The sequence below is a fragment of the Trachypithecus francoisi genome, unplaced genomic scaffold (assembly GCF_009764315.1).
Source record: "Trachypithecus francoisi isolate TF-2019V2 unplaced genomic scaffold, Tfra_2.0 Lachesis_group5, whole genome shotgun sequence".
Taxonomy (NCBI): Eukaryota; Metazoa; Chordata; class Mammalia; order Primates; family Cercopithecidae; genus Trachypithecus; species Trachypithecus francoisi.
Window position 1 is genome coordinate 11,259,057 of NW_022681470.1, and position 20,619 is coordinate 11,279,675.

Here is a 20,619-nt window from a genome sequence, read left to right on the forward strand (position 1 = left end):
AATGAAGACAGAAAATCCGAATAACCTCATTAAGAAACAAAACGGGAGATATTACAACTGACACCACCAAAATACAAAAGATCATTCAAGGCTACTATGAACATCTTTACACACATAAACTAGAATACCTAGAAGAGACAGATGAATTCCTGGAAAAATACAACCCTCCTAGTTTAAATCAGGAAGAATTAGATACCCCGAACAGACCACTAACAAGCAGTGAGATTGAAACGGTAATTAAAAGATTACCACCACCAACAACAAAAAAGTCCAGGACCAGACAGATTCACTGCAGAATTCGACCAGACATTCAAAGAGGAATTGGTACCAATCCTTTTGACACTATCTACAAGACAGAGAAAGAAGGAATCCTCCCTAATGCATTCTGTGAAACCAGCATCACCCTAATACTAAAACCAGGAAAGGACATAACCAAAAAAGAAAACTACAGACCAATATCCTTGATGAACATAGATGCTAAAATCCCTAACAAAATACTAGCTAACCGAATCCAACAACATATCAAAAAGATAATCCACCATGATAAAGTGGGTTTCATACCAGGAGTGCAGGGATGGTTTCATATAAGTAAGTCAATAAATGTGATATACCACAGAAACAGAATTAAAAGCAAAAATCACATGATCATCTCAATAGATGCAGAAAAAGCATTGAACAAAATCTACCATCACTTTATGATTAAAACTCAGCAAAATCAGCATACAAGGGACATACCTCAATGTAATAAAAGTCATTTATGACAAACCCACAGCCAACATAATACTGACTGGGGAAAAGTCAAAAGCATTCCCTCCGAGAACTGGAACAAGACAGGGATGCCCACTCTCACCACTCCTCTTCAACATAGTACTGGAAGTCCTAGCCGGAGCAGTCGGACAAGAGAAAGAAATAAAGGGATCCAAATCAGTAAAGAGGAAGTCAAACTGTCGCTGTTCGCAGATGACATGATCGTTTACCTTGAAAACCCTAAGGACTCCTCCAGAAAGCTCCTAGAAGTGATAAAAAGAATTCAGCAAAGTTTCTCGATACAAGCTTAATGTATACAGATCAGCAGCTCTTCTGTACACCGACAGCAACCAAGCAGAGAATCAAATCAAGAATGCAACCCCTTTTACAATGGCTGCAAAAATAATAATAATAATAAAATGCCCATCATCAACAAGCAGATAAAGAAACTGGGTGTGTGTGTATATATGGAAATATATATACACACATATATATACATGGAAATATATATTATATACATGGAAATATATATTATATATAGTGGAAATATATATTATATATATACATGGAAATATATATGTGGTGGAATACTATGCAGCCATATAAAGGAATGAATCAACAGTATTTGCAGTGACCTGGATGAGATTGGAAACTATTATTCTAAGTGAAGTCACTCAGAAATGGAAAACCAAACATCATATAGTCTCACTGATATGTGGGAGCTAAGCTATGAGGATGCAAAGGCATAAGAATGATATGACTTTGGGGACTTGGGAGGAAGAGTGGAAGGAGGGCAAGGGATAAAAGACAACAAATACGGTGCAGTGTATACTGCTCGGGTGATGGGTGCACCAAAATCTCACAAATGACCACTCAAGAACTTAATCATGTAACCAAATACCACCTGTACCCCAATAACTTGTGGAAAAAAAGAAATTGATACAAAGTAGTAAGTTAAATATTACTACAAATGTACTATACCAAGACCATTATCAATCTATATAGGATTAAGCATTATTATAGTAACAAATATGAATATTTACTTCAGCAACCTTGAAAACATTAAATTCCTTGAAACAGGAAGACAATGGCTGTGTATTCTTTGAAGAGTACAGTAGGATATAAAAAGTCAAATGAACTGATGAACTGTCAAAATAGATACATCAATATTATGAGTCTAAATAAGAAAAACCAGTCAAAAATCAATGCACATTTACTGAGGCTCTACTTCCTTCAAAACTGTATTACGTACCTGAGATACAAGAGAACTGAGAGGCTGTCTCTGCCTGCAGGTGCTTTCATAATTTGAGAAAGGCCAAAGTAAATGTAAAGGGACACATGAGTTAGCAGCAAGTTGCACAGTCAAAGGGGGAATTTATTTTCCTTGAAAGAGAGGAGCGTGGGAGGGAGGAAGAAAAAGACAAAGAGCGATCAAGTGAGTGAGAAAGAGAGAAAGAGAAAGAAATAGAAAGCAAGCACATAGACAGGCAAGCAAGGATGCAAGAAAGAAAACAGAATTACTTTGTCATAAAGGAGGGGAATGCATTATAAATGCAGGAAGACTTTATAAAGGAAAAAACCTTTGACAGATATCTAAAGGATGAAAAGACTTCCTTTGGCCGGGCGCGGTGGCTCAAGCCTGTAATCCCAGCACTTTGGGAGGCCGAGACGGGCGGATCACGAGGTCAGGAGATCGAGACCATCCTGGCTAACACGGTGAAACCCCGTCTCTACTAAAAAATACAAAAAACTAGCTGGGCGTGGTGGCGGGCGCCTGTAGTCCCAGCTACTCGGGAGGCTGAGGCAGGAGAATGGCGTAAACCCAGGAGGCGGAGCTTGCAGTGAGCTGAGATCCGGCCACTGCACTCCAGCCTGGGCGACAGAGCGAGACTCCATCTCAAAAAAAAAAAAAAAAAAAAAAAAAAAAGAAAAGACTTCCTTCAGGTGAAGAAAGCACAAGGGTCTTCCAGGAAGAGAGAGAACACAGTATATCCAAAGGCATGTCATCTTTCATTAAAATCCAACTGGATGTTTATACCTCCAGGGATGTTTATGCATGTCTAAATGTGCAAATTGGCAAGTGGCAACACGTGAAATAATGCAATCCACTGTTAGAAAGCTTTCAGAAGCTCCCTTCATCTTTAAAATAAAGTTGTGCTGGTAACATGGCATTTGAAACCTGACCTTACCCCTCAGCAGAACATCTGAGAGTTCCAGTCACCAACAAATGCTTCTTCTCTATGCTTTTGTTCTCATTCTCCTTATGAAATGCTTCCTTCTATATCACACTCTATTGAGCTATATTTGTATTTTACCCATTTATTCTCTCATCCTTTCAAACATCAAAAACATTCATTAACTTAAGTACCATCTGTCAAGGAGACCCACTCAAATGCCATCCCTATACTTTCATAAAACTTCACCAATAGCTCCAGACATAAGTATTCTCTTTCCCAGCTTTAGGAGGGCAAGTGCATCTAACATACTGGCAGAAAACTTTGCCTCTATTGTATCTTTCACAGTTGCTCCCGTTTCATTTGTCTAGCTTTACCCTTTAGCAATATAATACTTTCCATATGTTAGAGCTGGGCTAGGCACACCATGGCCATGGACCAAATCACGGCCCAAGATTTAAGAATGGCTTGTATATTTTTTAACAGTTGAAAAAAAATTGCAAGAAAAAAATATTTTATGGCACATGAAAATATGAAATTCAATTTTCAGTGCCCATAAGTACAGGTTTTTGGGAACACAGCCATGTTCATCTGTTTACATATGGTCTACGGCCACTTTCACACTGCAATGTCCAAGCTGAATAGAAATCTGACCCACAAAACTAAAATATTTCCCATCTGGCTCTTTATAGAAAAAAAAAAAAATTGCGCCAACTTCTGGGTTAGAGCTTCATTTGCTGCAGTGTGTTCACTCCAGGGATGGCTAAATCATACTCTTAGATTCAGAAAGTAAGTATACAAAACTCCAAGTGTAGTTTTCAGTTTTTCACAAGCATTCACTTAATTCAGCTCTGACCATCTACATTAACAGCTTCTCCTTCCCCTATCCTTAGTTCCGTTCTCTGTCATTACAATGGATATACCACCATCAAAACACAGTCCCTATTCTGTACTTCCATCAGTGCTGTTCCTGTTTGTAATAAGCCCTCAGCACTGTATTTGTGAGAACTAAGGCTTCCAGAACAGAATGGGCCATCATCAGCTTACTGCCTACCAATGCCTGCACCATCTGAGTGGAGTCTGAACTGACGGGATGGAGGAGAGCAGAAGGAAGGAACGAAAGTTGGCTATGCATTTTGCTTGTTAGCAAAGGCCCCTTTGGCTGAGGCTGACAGGTTAGGTGGATTAAAATATCTGCCAATGTTTTTGCAGTGTTTGAGATGAAACCGTGTACGAGAGGTGAACTCCAGGTAGGTTTTTTCCAACTAGTTTCATCTGCCTTATAATTAGTGGAGCTCTCTTAGACTTCAGTGTTTTCCTAAGTTTTCATGTTGCTTCATTTTCTACATCTTATGAGAAACATAATGAGAAATTAGGAGCTCATCTGTGACTACAATGAGAATTCTTTAAAATCTTTTTAAAATTTCCAGAATGAGTCGTTAGTTCATATCATGAGGCATAAGGCATCATAAGGCAAGATACTGATGTTGTATTACTCCTTGGAATTTAATTTAGCATAAAATTAGATATGTAATTCAAGTATTCCATGAAACTCCTTCTGTTTTGGGAATTTCAATTATGTCATCTTTGCCCCTTTGTATCATCACTCTTCCTTAACTGGATAGCAGCATAAATGCATGTTAAAAATACCAAAAAGAGGCCAGGCGTGGTGACTCATGTCTGAAATCCCAGCACTTTGGAGGCTGAGGCAGGCGGATCACCTAAGGTCAGGAGTTCAAGACCAGCCTGGACAACATGGTGAAACCCCATCTCTACTAAAAATTCAAAAATCAGCCAGGTGTGGTGGTGCACGCCTGTAATCCCAGCTACACGGGAGGCTGAGGCAGGAGAATCACTTGAACCCAGGAGGCAGAGGTTGCAGTGAGCCAAGATCATGCCACTACACTCCAGCCTGGGAGACAGAGTGAGACTCCATCTAGGAAAAAAAAAAAAAACACTAAGAAGAATTATTTCCACATAACTTATGAATCATAATTTAACAAGCAGTTCCATTCAGGTCCAATTCAACAATCTGCCAAAAAACTATTAAATATTTTATTTCAACTCTTCTGTTCTATCGGAACTCTGTTCAAGTATCTAATAACTTATTCTACATAGACAAGATAGTCACAAAATATTAGGATATTTCCTTTCTGCCACACTTACCATCTACTTTGTTTTTCTCTAAAAATATTGGGAAATAAATATTAATTATATAACTGAAACATAAGAATACTGAAAAATAAATATAGTTATTGATAATTTATGTTCTTTCCAAATGACAGTGGTCTTTCTTTTGCCTCTTGTTTGTACAAACAAAATGCTGTGAAAATCAAAATGAATAGAGAGAAGAAACAGCAATAATGTTAATATTTATTTCCTTACGTTTTATTATTCCAATTAATTTTTAGGGAAATCGTCAAGAAACAAGTATCTGCTGTTTAAGATGTTTCATAAAATTTATTTATGAAGTGAATCTTTCTTACATCATCTAGCATTTATCTTATACCGACATTTTTATTATTCAAAAATTCTCACTTGAATAAGAAGATCAGTTCATCTGGAATATCACAACTACTATGCATCATTAATATCTTAATGCATTATTTATGCTGGTGAATAATGAGAAGTCACCGAATATAAAGTATTGCTCTATCATGTTCCATTATGAGAAAAAATACTTTTAATTAAAGTGATGCCATAGAAATTGGAAGAAACAGAAAAAGCTCTAGATATTGTATCTACAAGGCCCAGCTTCCTTTTTGGAAACCTGACAAAAATCAACAATACTGTTTTATACAGACTGTGAATGTGCATCAGTCTCAGAAATACAGAATAATTGAAATATTGGATGAAACAAATCTTAAAGATCATCTTCCTGCCTCTATCCAGAGTCCATGATGATGAATACCAGAAAACTATGCTTGGAGCAGTGAGATAATTATGTAAGAATGGCTTTTACTATTTTTTAATGAATGTCCGTTTTGTAGGGGCAGCACTGCATGACTACTGATTCAATTGTCACATCTGCATAAAACGATGGTCCTCATCTGTATAAAACTGCTCCTATGAACCCCTGGTGTTGCCTGAGATTCAACCATATGTAATGATGCTAAAATCTTTCCCGGTTTTGCAAAATTTTTTGCTCAATTTTAAATTTCTATAATAATCATTCTCAAACACTTAAAAACTATCACTGCTTAATAATCCAGTAGAATTTGGGATTTAATTAACTGATTTAATGATTTATTGATTGAGACAGTGGTCTCGGCACTCTGTTGCCGAGGCTGGAGTACAGTGGTGCAATCATTGGAATTTAATTTAGTATAAAATTAGATATGTATGGCCGGGCACGGTGGCTCAAGCCTGTAATCCTAGCACTTTGGGAGGCTGAGACGGGTGGATCACAAGGTCAGGAGATCGAGACCATCCTGGCTAACATGGTGAAACCCCGTCTCTACTAAAAAATACAAAAAACTAGCCGGGCGAGGTGGCCGGCGCCTGTAGTCCCAGCTACTCGGGAGGCTGAGGCAGGAGAATGGCGTGAACCCGGGAGGCGGAGCTTGCAGTGAGCTGAGATCCGGCCACTGCACTCCAGCCTGGGCGACAGAGCGAGACTCCGTCTCAAAAAAAAAAAAAAAAAAAAATTAGATATGCAATTATTTTTTAAGTACTTATTGTCATGAGTTTTAGATCATCTGAACAAGGTGAGACTCAGCAGTATAGAGAGCCTTATAAAATGATTCGTGTTAACCATTGCTTATTATTATAAACTGCACCCTGTCATGAACATGAAAAGCCAAATAAATTAGTCCCCAGTGAAACTGTCAAGCCAAATACTATAGCAATCCTTCAGAAAAGTGCAAAGGCAGTTTTATTTAGCCCATTCTTCTCATGATCATCATTTCAACATCCTCAGTCCTTGAAGAGGAAACTCAAACTAGTCTGATCAATTTCAGTGGATTAAAGCTATTCTGCTCCATGAAAAGAACATATAACATTTATTTAAAATCTGCTCATATATTAAATATGCCTGACTGGAACCACTGAACACCAATTATGAATTGTTTCTTGATCTAATTCAACTTAAAACCCTAGAATGACCCAAATACTATCAAAGGAACATTAGCTTAACTGGCAGTTATTCCACTTAATCAAATATTTTACTGATTAAAAAGTGATTATAAATGAAAAGGAGAAACGAAATGCAATTCCCTAATAAGTCCTGACAGTGGCTATCACCACAGAACTTCTGTGTCCAGGAGTATGATTTTCCACTATAATTGCTGGTAAGCAGCAAGGCGAGCCTGCTCAGACCATGTTCAGTGCTTAAGTCTATACGTATCCACAGGAAAATCAAATTCATACAGACTGTGGGTGTTTCCTTTTAAAAAGGTCTGCCCAAGAGGAAAACTGGGTTGCAAAAATTTAATGCCAGCTCTCAGGAATACAATTATATTCACTTATCTCCTACTCAGAAATAGTTTTATTCTATCCTACTCTCTCCCAGAGTTAATTGGATTTTTAAAAAGCATTAATTAAAACAATATAAATAAGGTAATATATTTTCTATTTCCTGAGACTGAGCACATATTCTTTTCTATATGATAGGTGAATATATTCCTATAACCTTCTTATCCAATTTGAGCTTTAAAAAAATTCCCAGCCAGGTACGGTGGCTCACAGCTGTAATCTCAGCACTTTGGGAAGCCAAGGCAGAAAGATCACTTGAGCCCAGGACTTTAAGACCAGCCTGGGCAACATAGTGAAACCCTATCTCTACAAAAAAAATTAGCTGGGCATGGTAGTGTGTGCCTGTAGTCCTAGATACCTGGAAGGCTGAGGTGGGAAGACTGTTTGAGCCCAGGAGGCAGACACTGCAGTGGGCTAAGATCAAGCTGCTTCACTCTAGCCTGGGCTGGGCAAAAGAGCCAGATCCTGACTCAAAGAAAAAAAAAATCCACAAAGAAAAACAGAAACAGCACTTCAAATCTACACTCCTGAAAAATTTACTGATGTAACACACATTTAGGAAACGAATTTATTAGCACATGTATACATGATAAAAAAATACATTAGTAATATTATCAAAAATAGCAAACAAACATAGTGTTAAAGTTTAATGATTTTTTAAGTTTTCTATACTGAATTTATATAATTCACTTTATACTGGTGAACAGTTGGCCTAAGACTATTATTTCTGTTTATTTATTTAATTACTTATTTTGCGACAGGGTCTCACTCTGTCACCTAGGTTGCAATGCAGTGCTACGATCTTGGCACACTGCAGCCTCGAACTGTCAGGCTCAAACAATCCTCCTGCCTCAGCCTCCTGAGTAGCTGGGACCACAGGCATATGCCACCAGACCCAGTTCATTTTTAAATTTTTGTAAAGACAGGATCTGGTCTTTAGAGACCGAACCTCGCCTAATTTTTTAGTTTTGTAGAGAGATGGGGTCTCGCTATGTTGCCAGGTTATGTGGCCATTGATTTTATAACCTGCTACATTACAGATTTCTCTCATCAATCCACTCCTGTAGTAGCTTTTCCACTGATTTTTGGGAATTTTAAGTATATAATCAAATCATCTACATCTAGAAATAGTTTTACCTCTTCATTTCTGATCGTCAGTGTCTAATCACATTGGCTCATACCTCCAACACAGGCATGTATTGCAGAGGGCATACGGGGCATCCTTCTTTAACCTACATCTGACTTTAACTGCCAGTGCACTACCTTAAAGAAAGTGCTGATTTTGAACTGAAGTGTGTGTGTGCACATGCACTTATAAAATAATGTTAAGGAGGTATTTTATTATTTTTAAACATAAATAGAACTTAAATTTTGTTCAGTGCCCTTTCCCTATCTATGAGCAAGTTCAAAGGATTTTTCTCCTTATCTTTCCTAATATGAAGAATTCTATTAATTAATTTATAGTATTGAGCTATTCTTGGATTCCTGGAATAACCTTCACTGGTCATGATAAAGATTTTAATGCGACATTAATTTAAAATATTTTATCTCAGAAAATGTCTGTATCAATAAAAACTGAAATTGATCTATAAATTACCTTTGCAAAAAATGTTTTCTTAATTTTGAAATCTAAACTACATTTACTTGACAAAATAAATTTGAAACTTTTCCTTCTTTTATTATGCTTTGGAATAATTTAAGGAGCACAGTTAAGTAGGGAGTATCAGATCTTGGTGCATGTCTTGTCAGGGAATACTTTTACCACACTATTTATTTTATGATAATTGGTCTGTTTGAACTTAATGTAGCAAATCTTTATTTTCTTGAAATTATTCATTTCACGAAGATTTTAAAGTTCGCTTGTATGTAGTTAGACAAATGGTCCCTCATGACTTAATTTCCTTTTTTGGTCATTATCCCCTTCCAACTCATACGGAACCTCTAATAATCGAATATTTGTACTCCCTTTTTCCTTGGTTAGATTAATTCATGGTTTGTCTTTGTTGATGATTTTTTTCAAAGGACCAATTTTCAAAATTAACTCATCAGTTTCTTTCTTATCTTTATTAATACCATTTTGTTGCTTTATTTTGCTTACTTTGTTGTTGTTCTCCCAGTTTTTATCTGGCTGTTTAATTCATTTGTTTTAAATTTTCATTTTTAATAATATATGCATTTAGGCCAGGTGTGGTGGCTCACACTTGCAATCCCAGCACTTTGGGAGGCCGAGGCAGGCAGACCACCTGAGGTCAGGAGTTCTAGACCAGCCCGGTCAACATGGCAAAACCCCGTCTCTACTAAAAATACAAAAAGTAGCCAGGCATGGTGGTGGGCGCCTGTAATCTCAGCAACTTGGGAGACTGAGAAAGGAGAATTGCTTGAACGCGGGAGGTGGAGGTTTCAGTTAGCTGAGTTCATGCCACCACGCTCCAGCCTAGGCGACAGAGCGAGAATCCCTCTCAAAAAAAAAAAACAAAATAAAACACTAATATATGCATTTAATGCTATAGATTTTATTCTGATAACTTCTTTAGCTATATCCCATGCATTCTAAAACATCACATGTTCATTATCATGATGTTCAAGAAACTCTTCAATTTTATTTTGCCTTTGACCCAAGATTTAATTAATAGCGTACATTTTACTTTTCAGATAGAAAGGTCTTTTGTGTCGTTTTATTTTTTAGGGGGCTGATTTTGTTTTTGCTTTTTAAAAAATTAACTTCTAGTTTCTTTATAGTTATAGTTGTATTACTCCTACTCTTTGGAACTTACTGGAAGTTTTCTTTGTGGCCTAAAATATTGTCAATATTTTTTAATATGGTGTGTGAACTTTAAAGAAAGGTATATTCTATTTCTGAGGTTCAGATTTTGACATATCTCTATAAGGTCAACCTTACTGATCATGCTAAGCATTATACTTATTTTTTTTCAAGTTGAAGTGTGTTACGTCTTTTATTATTGGTATGTTTTTATGTTTCTCTTGGCAACTTCCGAGGTTTCTACTTTGTAAAAGTTGTATCTGTTATTAGGGTCATGAAACTACTTTGTCTTCATTGAGAAATGTACCCTTTAGCATTATAAAAAAAAAAAAAAAATCCTTCTTTGTCTCAAAGTTTTTTAGTCTAAATTATGCCATGTCAAATAATGAGATAAAGACACCTGCTTTCTTTTTATTTACACTTCTTGGTATATCCTTAACTATCCTTTTATTTTTCCCTTTCTGAATGCCTTTGTTTTTATATACATACTGTTAGATTTGGCTTTGTAGTCATGGTTATAATTTTAAGTTCTTATTTTAATAGGTAAGTCAAATTCACTTACAATTGTTAATATAATCAACACACTTTGGCCTCAATTGTCTTAGATTGCTAAAATGCATATTTTAATTTAAAAATACTATAAATATATAATTTCATTTTTATTTAAAATGAAATTTTTCCTTTTATTTAAAACATTTTATGTGTATGGTGTATGTATGTGTGTGTGTGCATGCATGTGTATGTCTGTGTGTATCACCCATGGATGATATATATATACAGACATGCATCACTTCATGATGGGGACACATTCTAGAAATGTGTCATCAGGTGATCTTATCACTATGTGTTCATCACGGCCTGTATGTAATACAAACCTAAATGGTGCAGCCTCCTATACACCTAGGTCTATATGGTCTAGCCTATTGCTCTTAGGTTACACACCTGTACAGCACATGACTATACTGAATACTGGAGGCAACCGTAACACAGTGGTATCTGTTTATATAAACATATCTCAAAATAGAAAAAGTACAGTAAAAAATGTGATATAAAAGATAAAAAACGGTACACCTACATAGGACACCAACAATGAATGGAGCTTGCAGGACTGGAAGCTACTCTGGTTAGTCAGTGAGTGAGTGACGGCTAAATGTGAAGGCCTAGGACATTACCTTACTGCAAACTTTATAAACGCTGTACACTTAGGCTGCACTAAATTTATTTTTAAAATTTTCTTTGTTCAGTGATAAATTAACCTTAGCTTATCGTAACTTTTTACTTTACAAACTTTACTTTTGTTAACTTTTTGATTTTTGTAATAACACTTAGCTTAAAATACAAACACAGCTGTACAAAAATATTTTCTTTATATCTTTGTTCTAGAAGCCTCTTTTCTCTTTTTTTAATTTTTTTTTTTTTTTTTTTTTACTTTTTAAACTCTTTTGTTGAAAACTAAGACTCAAACTCACATTATTGTAGGCCTACACAAGATTGAAATTATCAAGACATCACTAGGCAATAGGAATTTTTCAGCTCCATTATAATCTTATGGGACCGCTGTCATATAAGTGGTATGTGGCACATAGCTGTATTATATATAAATATATATATGATATATACAGACACACATATACATAGGATGTACATATCATATATAATATGTACATTAAGTATGCATTTTTATTTTTAAATAGAAATATATAATTGTATGTAATATCTACATATCATATATCTACATTAATATATATTTATATTATAAACATATACAATATAAAATATGTATTTCTTAATAAACATGAATCTTTTCCAAATCTCTGTTCTCTACTCATCTTATTTCTGAGTTAAGCATGTATGTTGCTCCTTCACAGTGTATCTTATTTTTTTTAATTTTAGTCCATTTTTAATAGTTATAAGCTTTATAACTATTTATTTATTTACAACTAGTACATTAACTAGTTGACCTTTATTGCCTTTAGATATTATTCTGCTTCTTATTCTCTTTTTTATATATAATATATACCCATATAAATTATATATTAAGTATAATTATAGTTATATAAATTAGATTACTCCACTAATATATATAACTTATACATAATTATATATATTATAAAATTATAATGTCTACAGGCAACACAAGCACATCAAATGTCCAGATAAAAATTGAAATGCTTTTTCTTGTACTCTTAGGGAGAGGGAGAGTATAGCTTTTTTTAGCTTGACAACTCTAGAACTGCTTGTTCTGTGGTTCTCCCCACTACTTGAAGCATGGAATCTTATGAAATCTATGGGTTCTGCTTCCCTCCTCTATTTTTTTGTTGTTGTTGTTGTTGTTTGTTTTTGGTTTGATCTTTCTCTATCCTTTGCCTCTATCACCCCTGCAATTTTTCCTCAGAGGAGGGCTTTGACATGTAAGGGAGCTTTACATGGTTAGTTATAAAAGTCCATAGGGCCAAGGTTACTCCAGAAACATCTCACCTCACTATGCCATGGTTCCTTTGCTCCCTCTTAGTTCTTTTTCTTTGTCTTTTCTTTTCCACAGAATCCTGCTCTATCACCCAGGCTGGAGTGCAGTGGTGTGATCTTGACTGACTGCAATCTTCGCTTCCTGGGTTCAAGCGATTCTCCTGCCTCAGCCTCCCAAGTAGCTGGGATTACAGGTGTGCATTACCACACCCAGCTAATTTTTGTATTTTTAATAGAGACAGGGTTTTGCTATGTTGACCAGACTGGTCTTGAACTCCTGACCTCAAGTGATCCGTCTGCCTTGGATCCCAAAGTGCTGGGACCACAGGCGTGAGCCACCATGCTTGGAGTGGTTGCTGTTTTCACATTGGCCCACCACAGTTTCCAGCAAGGATTTGTCACTGACTTTCAGAGACAATAGACATCATGTCGCCTCTCTTGCACTTCCTCCTGTACATTTACTGACACCAAATGTAGGAATAACTTGCCACTTAGTTTGTCTTGGATACTGTATTGTCTGTGGGTGTGAGTTTTGCCCTCTTCATAGCTCTGTCTGGTTTTATGTGGAGATTCAAAGAGATGAAAAACTATGCCTTCTTGATAATTCCTCATTTCTCCCTGAATTTTTAATAATTACAAGGTGGGTCTGTCTCAAAGTGAATCGTTCCTAAAAGTAAAACCTCAACTTCTAATTTCTGAAATATAGAGACACAGATGAAAATTCATTCATATACAGAATGTACAGTAAATATCCACAGTTAGGAATCAGGAATAACAAATCAAAACATATCAACAGATTTAAGTGTTTATATTTCTGCAAGAAAATCTATGCTGATATTATGAACCATTCTCTTTTAGGCAAAGATCAGCCTAAAAAAATAAATATCCTAGGAGTGGTTGTCTCAAAAAGTTAGTTCTGCCTTTGATTTTAAAATTCCATAGCTTAAGATATTTCTGGGCTCATTTCCAAGAGTACATATATAATTTACAGGGTCTGACTACTTACTGCTGACAGTCTTTCTGTTCTTTCCCCTCTAGGATCAATGCAAGAGATACCGCTTTGAGGAAAAAAAGCCATATCCCATTTTCTACCAATGAAAGTCAAATCCAGATATATCTGTGTGAACTATATCTATACCCAGGTTTACCTATTGTAAACATGAACTGGGATCTAGAGTTTTGACTTTTTGTTAATACAGAAAATTGAAAGTCTATCTTATAAAAACTATAATGAGCCTAAGACTATTGGTTCCTCTTCAAACTTAATAATCCATTAAATCATCCTAGCCTTTATCAGTTTTCAAATTATATCATTTATTTACTTGTTTGCTTTTCTACTAGAATATAAACATCATGGGGCAAGGACTTTCTGTGTTCTTGCTAACAATCTTATCCCTAGTTCTTTGTACCCAGAAGAGACTCCATTAAAAATCAGCAAAATGGAGTTGAAAACATTTTTATATCCCTTTCATTTATATAGTATGTGTTCCACAGAAAATAGTAGAGAGCTCATAAATAACTTCAATGCCACTAGTAAAACTTGCATATTTGAATAGCCTTGAAAGACTTCATCCCACCTTGGAATTGGAAGTGGACTCCAAGAAACAAAGTCTGTTGCCAAATCCTTCTGCTGCCAAGCATAGTTTCTGTTGTTCTTTGTGGATGGTTGCGGTGCACTGCAGAACCACTTCATCATCCTGCAAAGGGGGAGAAAGAGGGGGAGAAATAAGTGAGATCTGACATGACTGCACAGTCCAAATTGGATCTTGAAGAACATTATTTTAGTGCATTTAAAAAATCTGTGCGCAATGTAAAAACTACTGTCAAAAAAAACCACCAAAAGAAACCCCTACAGAATCAGTCCCTAATGTACTTTTTATTTGCAAAAAGGCAATTGGGTGGGGGAGAAGAGGGGGGAGCTACAGCCACTCAAGGCAATCAGCAGTTTTCTGATTGTACTGACTGATCCCCAGAGGCAACCTGAACAAATAAAAGTAAAATACAGGATTTTCATATTATGATCGCTATTTTAGTCATAAAATTAACAAGAAATTGTCTGACACATTTCTAGGACACCAAGTATCAAGAATGGAACAGATTCTAATAGCAGGCACACGTGTCATTTCAAAACTCACACAGGAAAACAGGTCAATAACGGAACTTTCTCAGTTCAAAGTGATGGCAAAAGTCATCTTAGTTCAACCACGCATTAGTTGCTTGATCACATCTGAAAGGATCCTGGGTTGCTTAAAAATGCATGGAGAGACAATTTCTTATTTCAGTCCTCTGAAAGCCAAAACAGGTTTCCAATCAATTAGTTAAGCAAGGTTACTGAAGAAACTGCACATGGGGAAAGATGAAAATTAGGAGGACTCAATACAGGCAGTGCGAGTGCTGCAGGAATCACGAACTGTAGAACAAGCAAGATCTGGATTCCCATCCCAGCTCACCATGTACCAGGTTATATGATGTGAGGCGAAGTACTGAATTTCTAAAATGATGAAGTAAATCCGATAAAGCACCTTACATAATGACTACCATACAAAAGGCACGAAATGCACAGTAAGTAAATGGAAAATACAGGTTCTATGTGGCAAGGGCCTAAAAAGTCTGACCATTTACGTGTTTTGACATCTCAACCTCAAAGAAACAAAGGAAAACATAACAGAGTAGTAAAAAAGCAATATAATCATCAACTCTTCTCATTAGACAGAAAACAGATACACAAGTATATTCTAGAAGCCCTTCACCAAAGTAGTATGGCAGGGCATAGGTGATGAGAATAAAGCCTCAAAAGCAGACAGCAAGTTTTTTTTTAGCTAACCTAAAGAATATGCTATATGGCTGGGCGTGGTGGCTCACACCTGTAATCCCAGCACTTTGGGAGGCCAAGACGGGAGGATCACCTAAGATTGGGAGCTCGAGACCAGCCTGACCAACATGGAGAAACCCCATCTCTACTAAAAATACAAAAATTAGCCGGGTGTGGTGGTACATGCCTGTAATCCCAGCTACTCAGGAGGCTTAGGCAGGAGAATTGCTTGAACCTGGGAGGCAGAGGTTGCAGTGAGCTGAGATCCTGCCATTCACTCTAGCCTGGGCAACAAGGGCGAAATTCCATCTCAAAAAAAAAAAAAAAAAAAAAAAAAGAATATGCCATATAAATTGGAAAGGCACCACTCTAATTTGTATTTTAAGTCCTTGTAATGCTTTGTATTTGCCTTTATTTCCTATATGGTAGCAGCAATATTTAATAGCATAGCTTATAGCACCAGCCACAGGCAAAACCCAATATTTTTAACAACCACCTCCTAACTGATGCTCCAGGTGCTCACAGATTTCCAGTGAACATTCATTTGTTTTCTTTAAAACATCATTTGCTAAAAAAATAGCATTTTTCTCATAGGATAGGGTACATCTGAATATAAATTCATGTGCACTGTGGTTATAATAAAAACAATCGTGAAGTACTTTGGAGCTTATATAATCTGCAAGATTGAAGCTATATTGTGTTCCAAATACGTAGTGTAATTAAAACAAAAGAACCAAAAATGGTGCTGGTGTGCTCAGTGCCTTATGAAATCCCCAGAGGCTTTTACTATTTTGTCTTACCTACCCTATGGAACTAACTCTAACATGCAAACTACACTCTTGGGTAAGTAACTACACTCTTACTCCTTTGGATGCTGGAGGCTATTTAAATACAATTTAATACATAATTAATTATGAACTAAAGACAGTTTGGGAATGAGAATAAGAGAAGACAGCAAGACTAGGTAAAAACAAAATCACAGGCATATGGGACAAGTGGGAGTAACAGAGCTCACTCAGTAAGCCCCGGAAGAAGAGAAGGCACACCATCTTCACAAAAGGTACAGTGAATGCCCATCCTGGCATTAACTTATTTAATCCCCACGATACCCCCGTGGTATAAAGATGACCCACACTTATCTAGATGAGGAAAATGGGGCATAAAGTAACTTGTTACTCACAGATGGCTTATCAGACATATTTCCAGAAATTGATCACTAAACCTAATTCACCTGAATTAGATTCAGATAATTCAGTCTGTAATCCCACACAGCTTCTAGAGACTCAATTGATTTTTACCATGTATGTTATGTATAAAAGTGCTTCTCAATCTGTAAGGTGCATCCTATCGCCCATGGATCCTGCTAAGATGCAGATTCTGATTGGGAAAGTCTTGAGTGGGACTGATTGTGCATTTCTAACAAGCTCTCAAGTACGAACCACACTCTGAGGATCTAGGGCTCAGAAAGGGACCCAGAAAATATATAGATCCTAAGAAAGATATGAAGTTTTTTTTTCTTTTCTTTTCTTGAGGCAGAGTCTCACTCTGTTACCCAGGCTGGAGTGCAGTTGCACGATCCCAGCTCACTGCCACCTCTGCCTCCTGGCTTCAAGTGATTCTCCTGCCTCAGCTTCCCAAGTAACTAGGACTATAGGCGAGCACTACCACGCCCCGCTCATTTTTTGTATTTTTAGTAGAGACAGGGTCTCACTATGTTGCCCAGGCTGTTCTCAAACTCCTGAGCTCAGGCAATCCACCCACCTCGGCCTCCCAAAGTGCCAGGATTACAGGCATGAGCCACTGCGCCCAGCCAGATATGAGTATCTTTTTGATATATGATATAGGAAACCTATAGGAGTTTGAAGACAATCTTTAACAGTCAAATATTAAAATAAGCCCAGGTACTTTGGACAAATCAGAAATTAAATCTCATGTGGAGAGGCCCATTAGTATGTAAGACATGCCAATGATCTAAGGGAAAGGAATGGATTTAAATACTATATTAAGCTATACTATCCAACGTATGAGACCAGCTCACTTATACAAAGTTTCACTTCAATCCAGTGCCTTAACACTGTATGATAGAGTGCCTGGTAATGAAGCAATATTAAGTTCAGGAGAGTTCTGCTATACCACCAAGGAGAGAGGCTATAGCTACAGCTTTCAATCATGGTTCAACTTTGAATGATAGAATCTAATCCGACATACTCATCAAAGCTTTTGACAGTTTACCCAGAAGCTGCTTTTATTTTACTTTCCAGTAAGCAAAGGGTTCCCTTTGGACAGAAAGTAAAATATACCGAACACTTAATGAACCAAACACCAATTCACAAGCCACCTGCCAGTTGCCTTTAATTAACCCATCATTCATCTCAAAGCATACTTCCTCTCCAGAATCACTGTGGTCTGACAGCATGCAGAGCAGGCATTTGAGAGGTTTTGATAAATAGCTTAATGTTTTCTATTTATTACTATCCATATGTAATACATCTAGTAGGTAACATATATATTAAGTATACATGAGGATATTGTGTACATGCACACGTGCTCACACATACATGTACACACACACACACACACAATCTAGTTTCTATTCCAACAATAAAGATCAACACTGCCAAATACTGATGTGATCCAGAGGGTTAACCTACCTGACAGAACAATACAGATATTAATTAAAGTATGTTTTCCTGGGTCATAAGGCATCTTCTGAATTAGTATTTGCTGTGCAGCCCCTGAGGTGCAGACTTGTAATTCATATGTCCTGCTTTTGCATTTTGGCTGCGTGTACCAATAGTGTTTCAGTGCTTAAATGCACATGATGACCATCATTTTTTTTACCTTGGCCCATAAAGACTAAAAGTACCCTTGAATATTCATCCTTTACTAAACAAACTTGAAGAAACAAATGTATTGATCTTTCTTTATACAAATTCTGGATGAAATAATAAATAACCAACCACTTACAAGAAACCTCATGAGCAATTAGATAAATGGAAGCACTTACATAAGGGTGACATCCACCTTGGAGTTACCAAGTCCTGTGGGTTCTACTCTATCAATACTTTTCCAATCCATCCATTTCTCACCACCTTAGTCCAAGCTACAATCATCTCTCATTTTGACATCTTTAAAATCCACTGAATGGTTCTCCACACTGCAAACTCCCTTCCAAGGAGCTTTAGCTTGAGGCCACACCATCAATCTGTACTGTATGGGGTGCTGGCTTAAAACCCTTCAATGGTTTCCAATTGCTCTAAAGATAAAAGCCAAAAAATCCTTGAGCCGGTCGGGCGCAGTAGCTCGCACCTGTAATCCCAGCACTCTGGGAGGCCCAGCGGGTGGATCACTTGAGGTCAGGAGATCGAGACCAGCCTGGCCAACATGGTGAAACCCCCTCTCTACTAAAAATACAAAAATTAGCTGGGTGTGGTGGTGTGCACCTGTAGTCTCAGCTACTTGGGAGGCTGAGGCAGGAGAATCTCTTGAACCCAGGAAGCAGAGGTTGCAGTGAGCCAAGATTGTGCTACTGTGCTCCAGCTTGGGCAACTGAGCAAGACTTCATCTCAAAAAACAAACAAACAATAAAAAAAAAAAAAAATCCTTCAGCCTACAAGGCTATACACTGTATAGTCTGGCATCAGCCTGATATCTCCAACCAACCTTCCTTCATCCCTTTGCTCCTACAGGACTTTTGCATGCACTATTAAACCCCTATCTCTCTTCTCTAGTTAACACTTATCCATCTTTCAAACTTCAACCCAGGCATCCTTTCAAGGCTGTGTTGAGATTAGACCCGCCAGACTACTAATTCTTTTGTTTTGCGCTCCCATACATTGTATGTTTCCTTTAGTTTCTTCAATTGTCATTAGGCGTTCATTTGTGTAATTATTAATGTCTGATTATTAAACTGAGTTTGGGCCGGGTGCAATGGCTCACATCCCAGCACTCTGGGAGGCCGAGGCAGGTGGATCAGCTGAGGTCAGGAGTTCAAGACCAGCCTGGCCAACATGGTGAAACCCCATCTTTACTTAAGAAAAAAAATACAAAAATTAACCGGGCATAGTGGTGGGTGCCTGTAAACCCAGCTACTCAGGAGGCTGAGGCAGGAGAATTGCTTGAACCCAGGAGGCGGAGGTTGCAGTGAGCCAAGATTGTGCCACTGTACTCCAGCCTGGGTGACAACAGCGAGACTCCATCTCAAATAATAATAATAATAATAATAAAACCGAGTCTGTTATTACCTAGAATTATAGCCCCAGTATCTAGCATAATGTCAGGTATATAAAAGGGCGTCAATCAATAGTAGTTGAATGAATGAATAAGAACAAACAATGCCCAAAATTTGTAATAAGTTAATAGCACTAAATCAGCACTACCCTTTCACTGAATTGCCCACTTTGGACATTGCAGTTCAAAAACAAAGTTCAACATGAGATCTTTCTCAATAGCGAAGAAATGTTGACTTCCCCAAATCATCTTACTGAGGATTGGCTAAATGAGAAACTGTGGCTACAATGCAGACATATACAAGCCTTACTTAGCAAAGAAAGTAGATAAGGCATTCAGGGATGCCTAGCGACCTCAAACTTGGCCAGACAGTACACCGGTTGATCCCAGAACAGGAGAAAGAAAATAGAAAACCTTCAAAGAATCAGCAGATGTAGAAAGCAGGAGACAGAGAAAGCCCAAAGCTTAGGGATAGCAGGGGTGGCAACAGTGGAAGAGGGGGACATGTTGAGGGGTGAATTATGGGAAAGCCTATGTGCATGCTCGTGTGTGTGTGTGTGTATGTGTGTATGTGTGTGTGTGTGTGTGTGTGTCTGTACATTTAGTAATTCTGAGCAAAGCTAGCTTGACTGCTGCTCACAAACCTGTGAGGTCACACACACGGAAAACCACTTCCACAGTCGCCCTATCTAAAATAGCAGCTCCTATCACGCTGAGTCCCTTGTCCTAATTTTTCCCCTTTATTATCACTACCTGACACTATATTATATGCTATTTGCTTTTTTAAACTTTTTCTGAGCCTCCCCCACTAGAATGCAAGTTCTGTAAGGGAAAGGACATTGTCACTTTTACTAATGGTGATCACCAAAGCCTGTAAGAATGCTGGCTCACAGGAAGCACTCAATCAAAAAATATCTGTTAAATGAGTGGATAGATGACCTCTAATCCAATTCGAT

General features: G+C 37.3%; 1 protein-coding gene across 8 annotated transcripts in view; it reads right to left on the bottom strand.

Annotated features, from left to right (window-relative positions):
• RYR2 (ryanodine receptor 2) overlaps positions 1-20,619 on the bottom strand; it is an 805,689-nt gene that overhangs the window by 554,426 nt on the left and 230,644 nt on the right. For all 8 annotated transcript variants that reach the window (XM_033200167.1, XM_033200166.1, XM_033200162.1 and 5 more), the window contains exon 2: positions 14,199-14,318. In XM_033200167.1, coding sequence (XP_033056058.1) covers positions 14,199-14,318 — 120 coding nt within the window. The remainder of the gene's footprint in view (positions 1-14,198; positions 14,319-20,619) is intronic.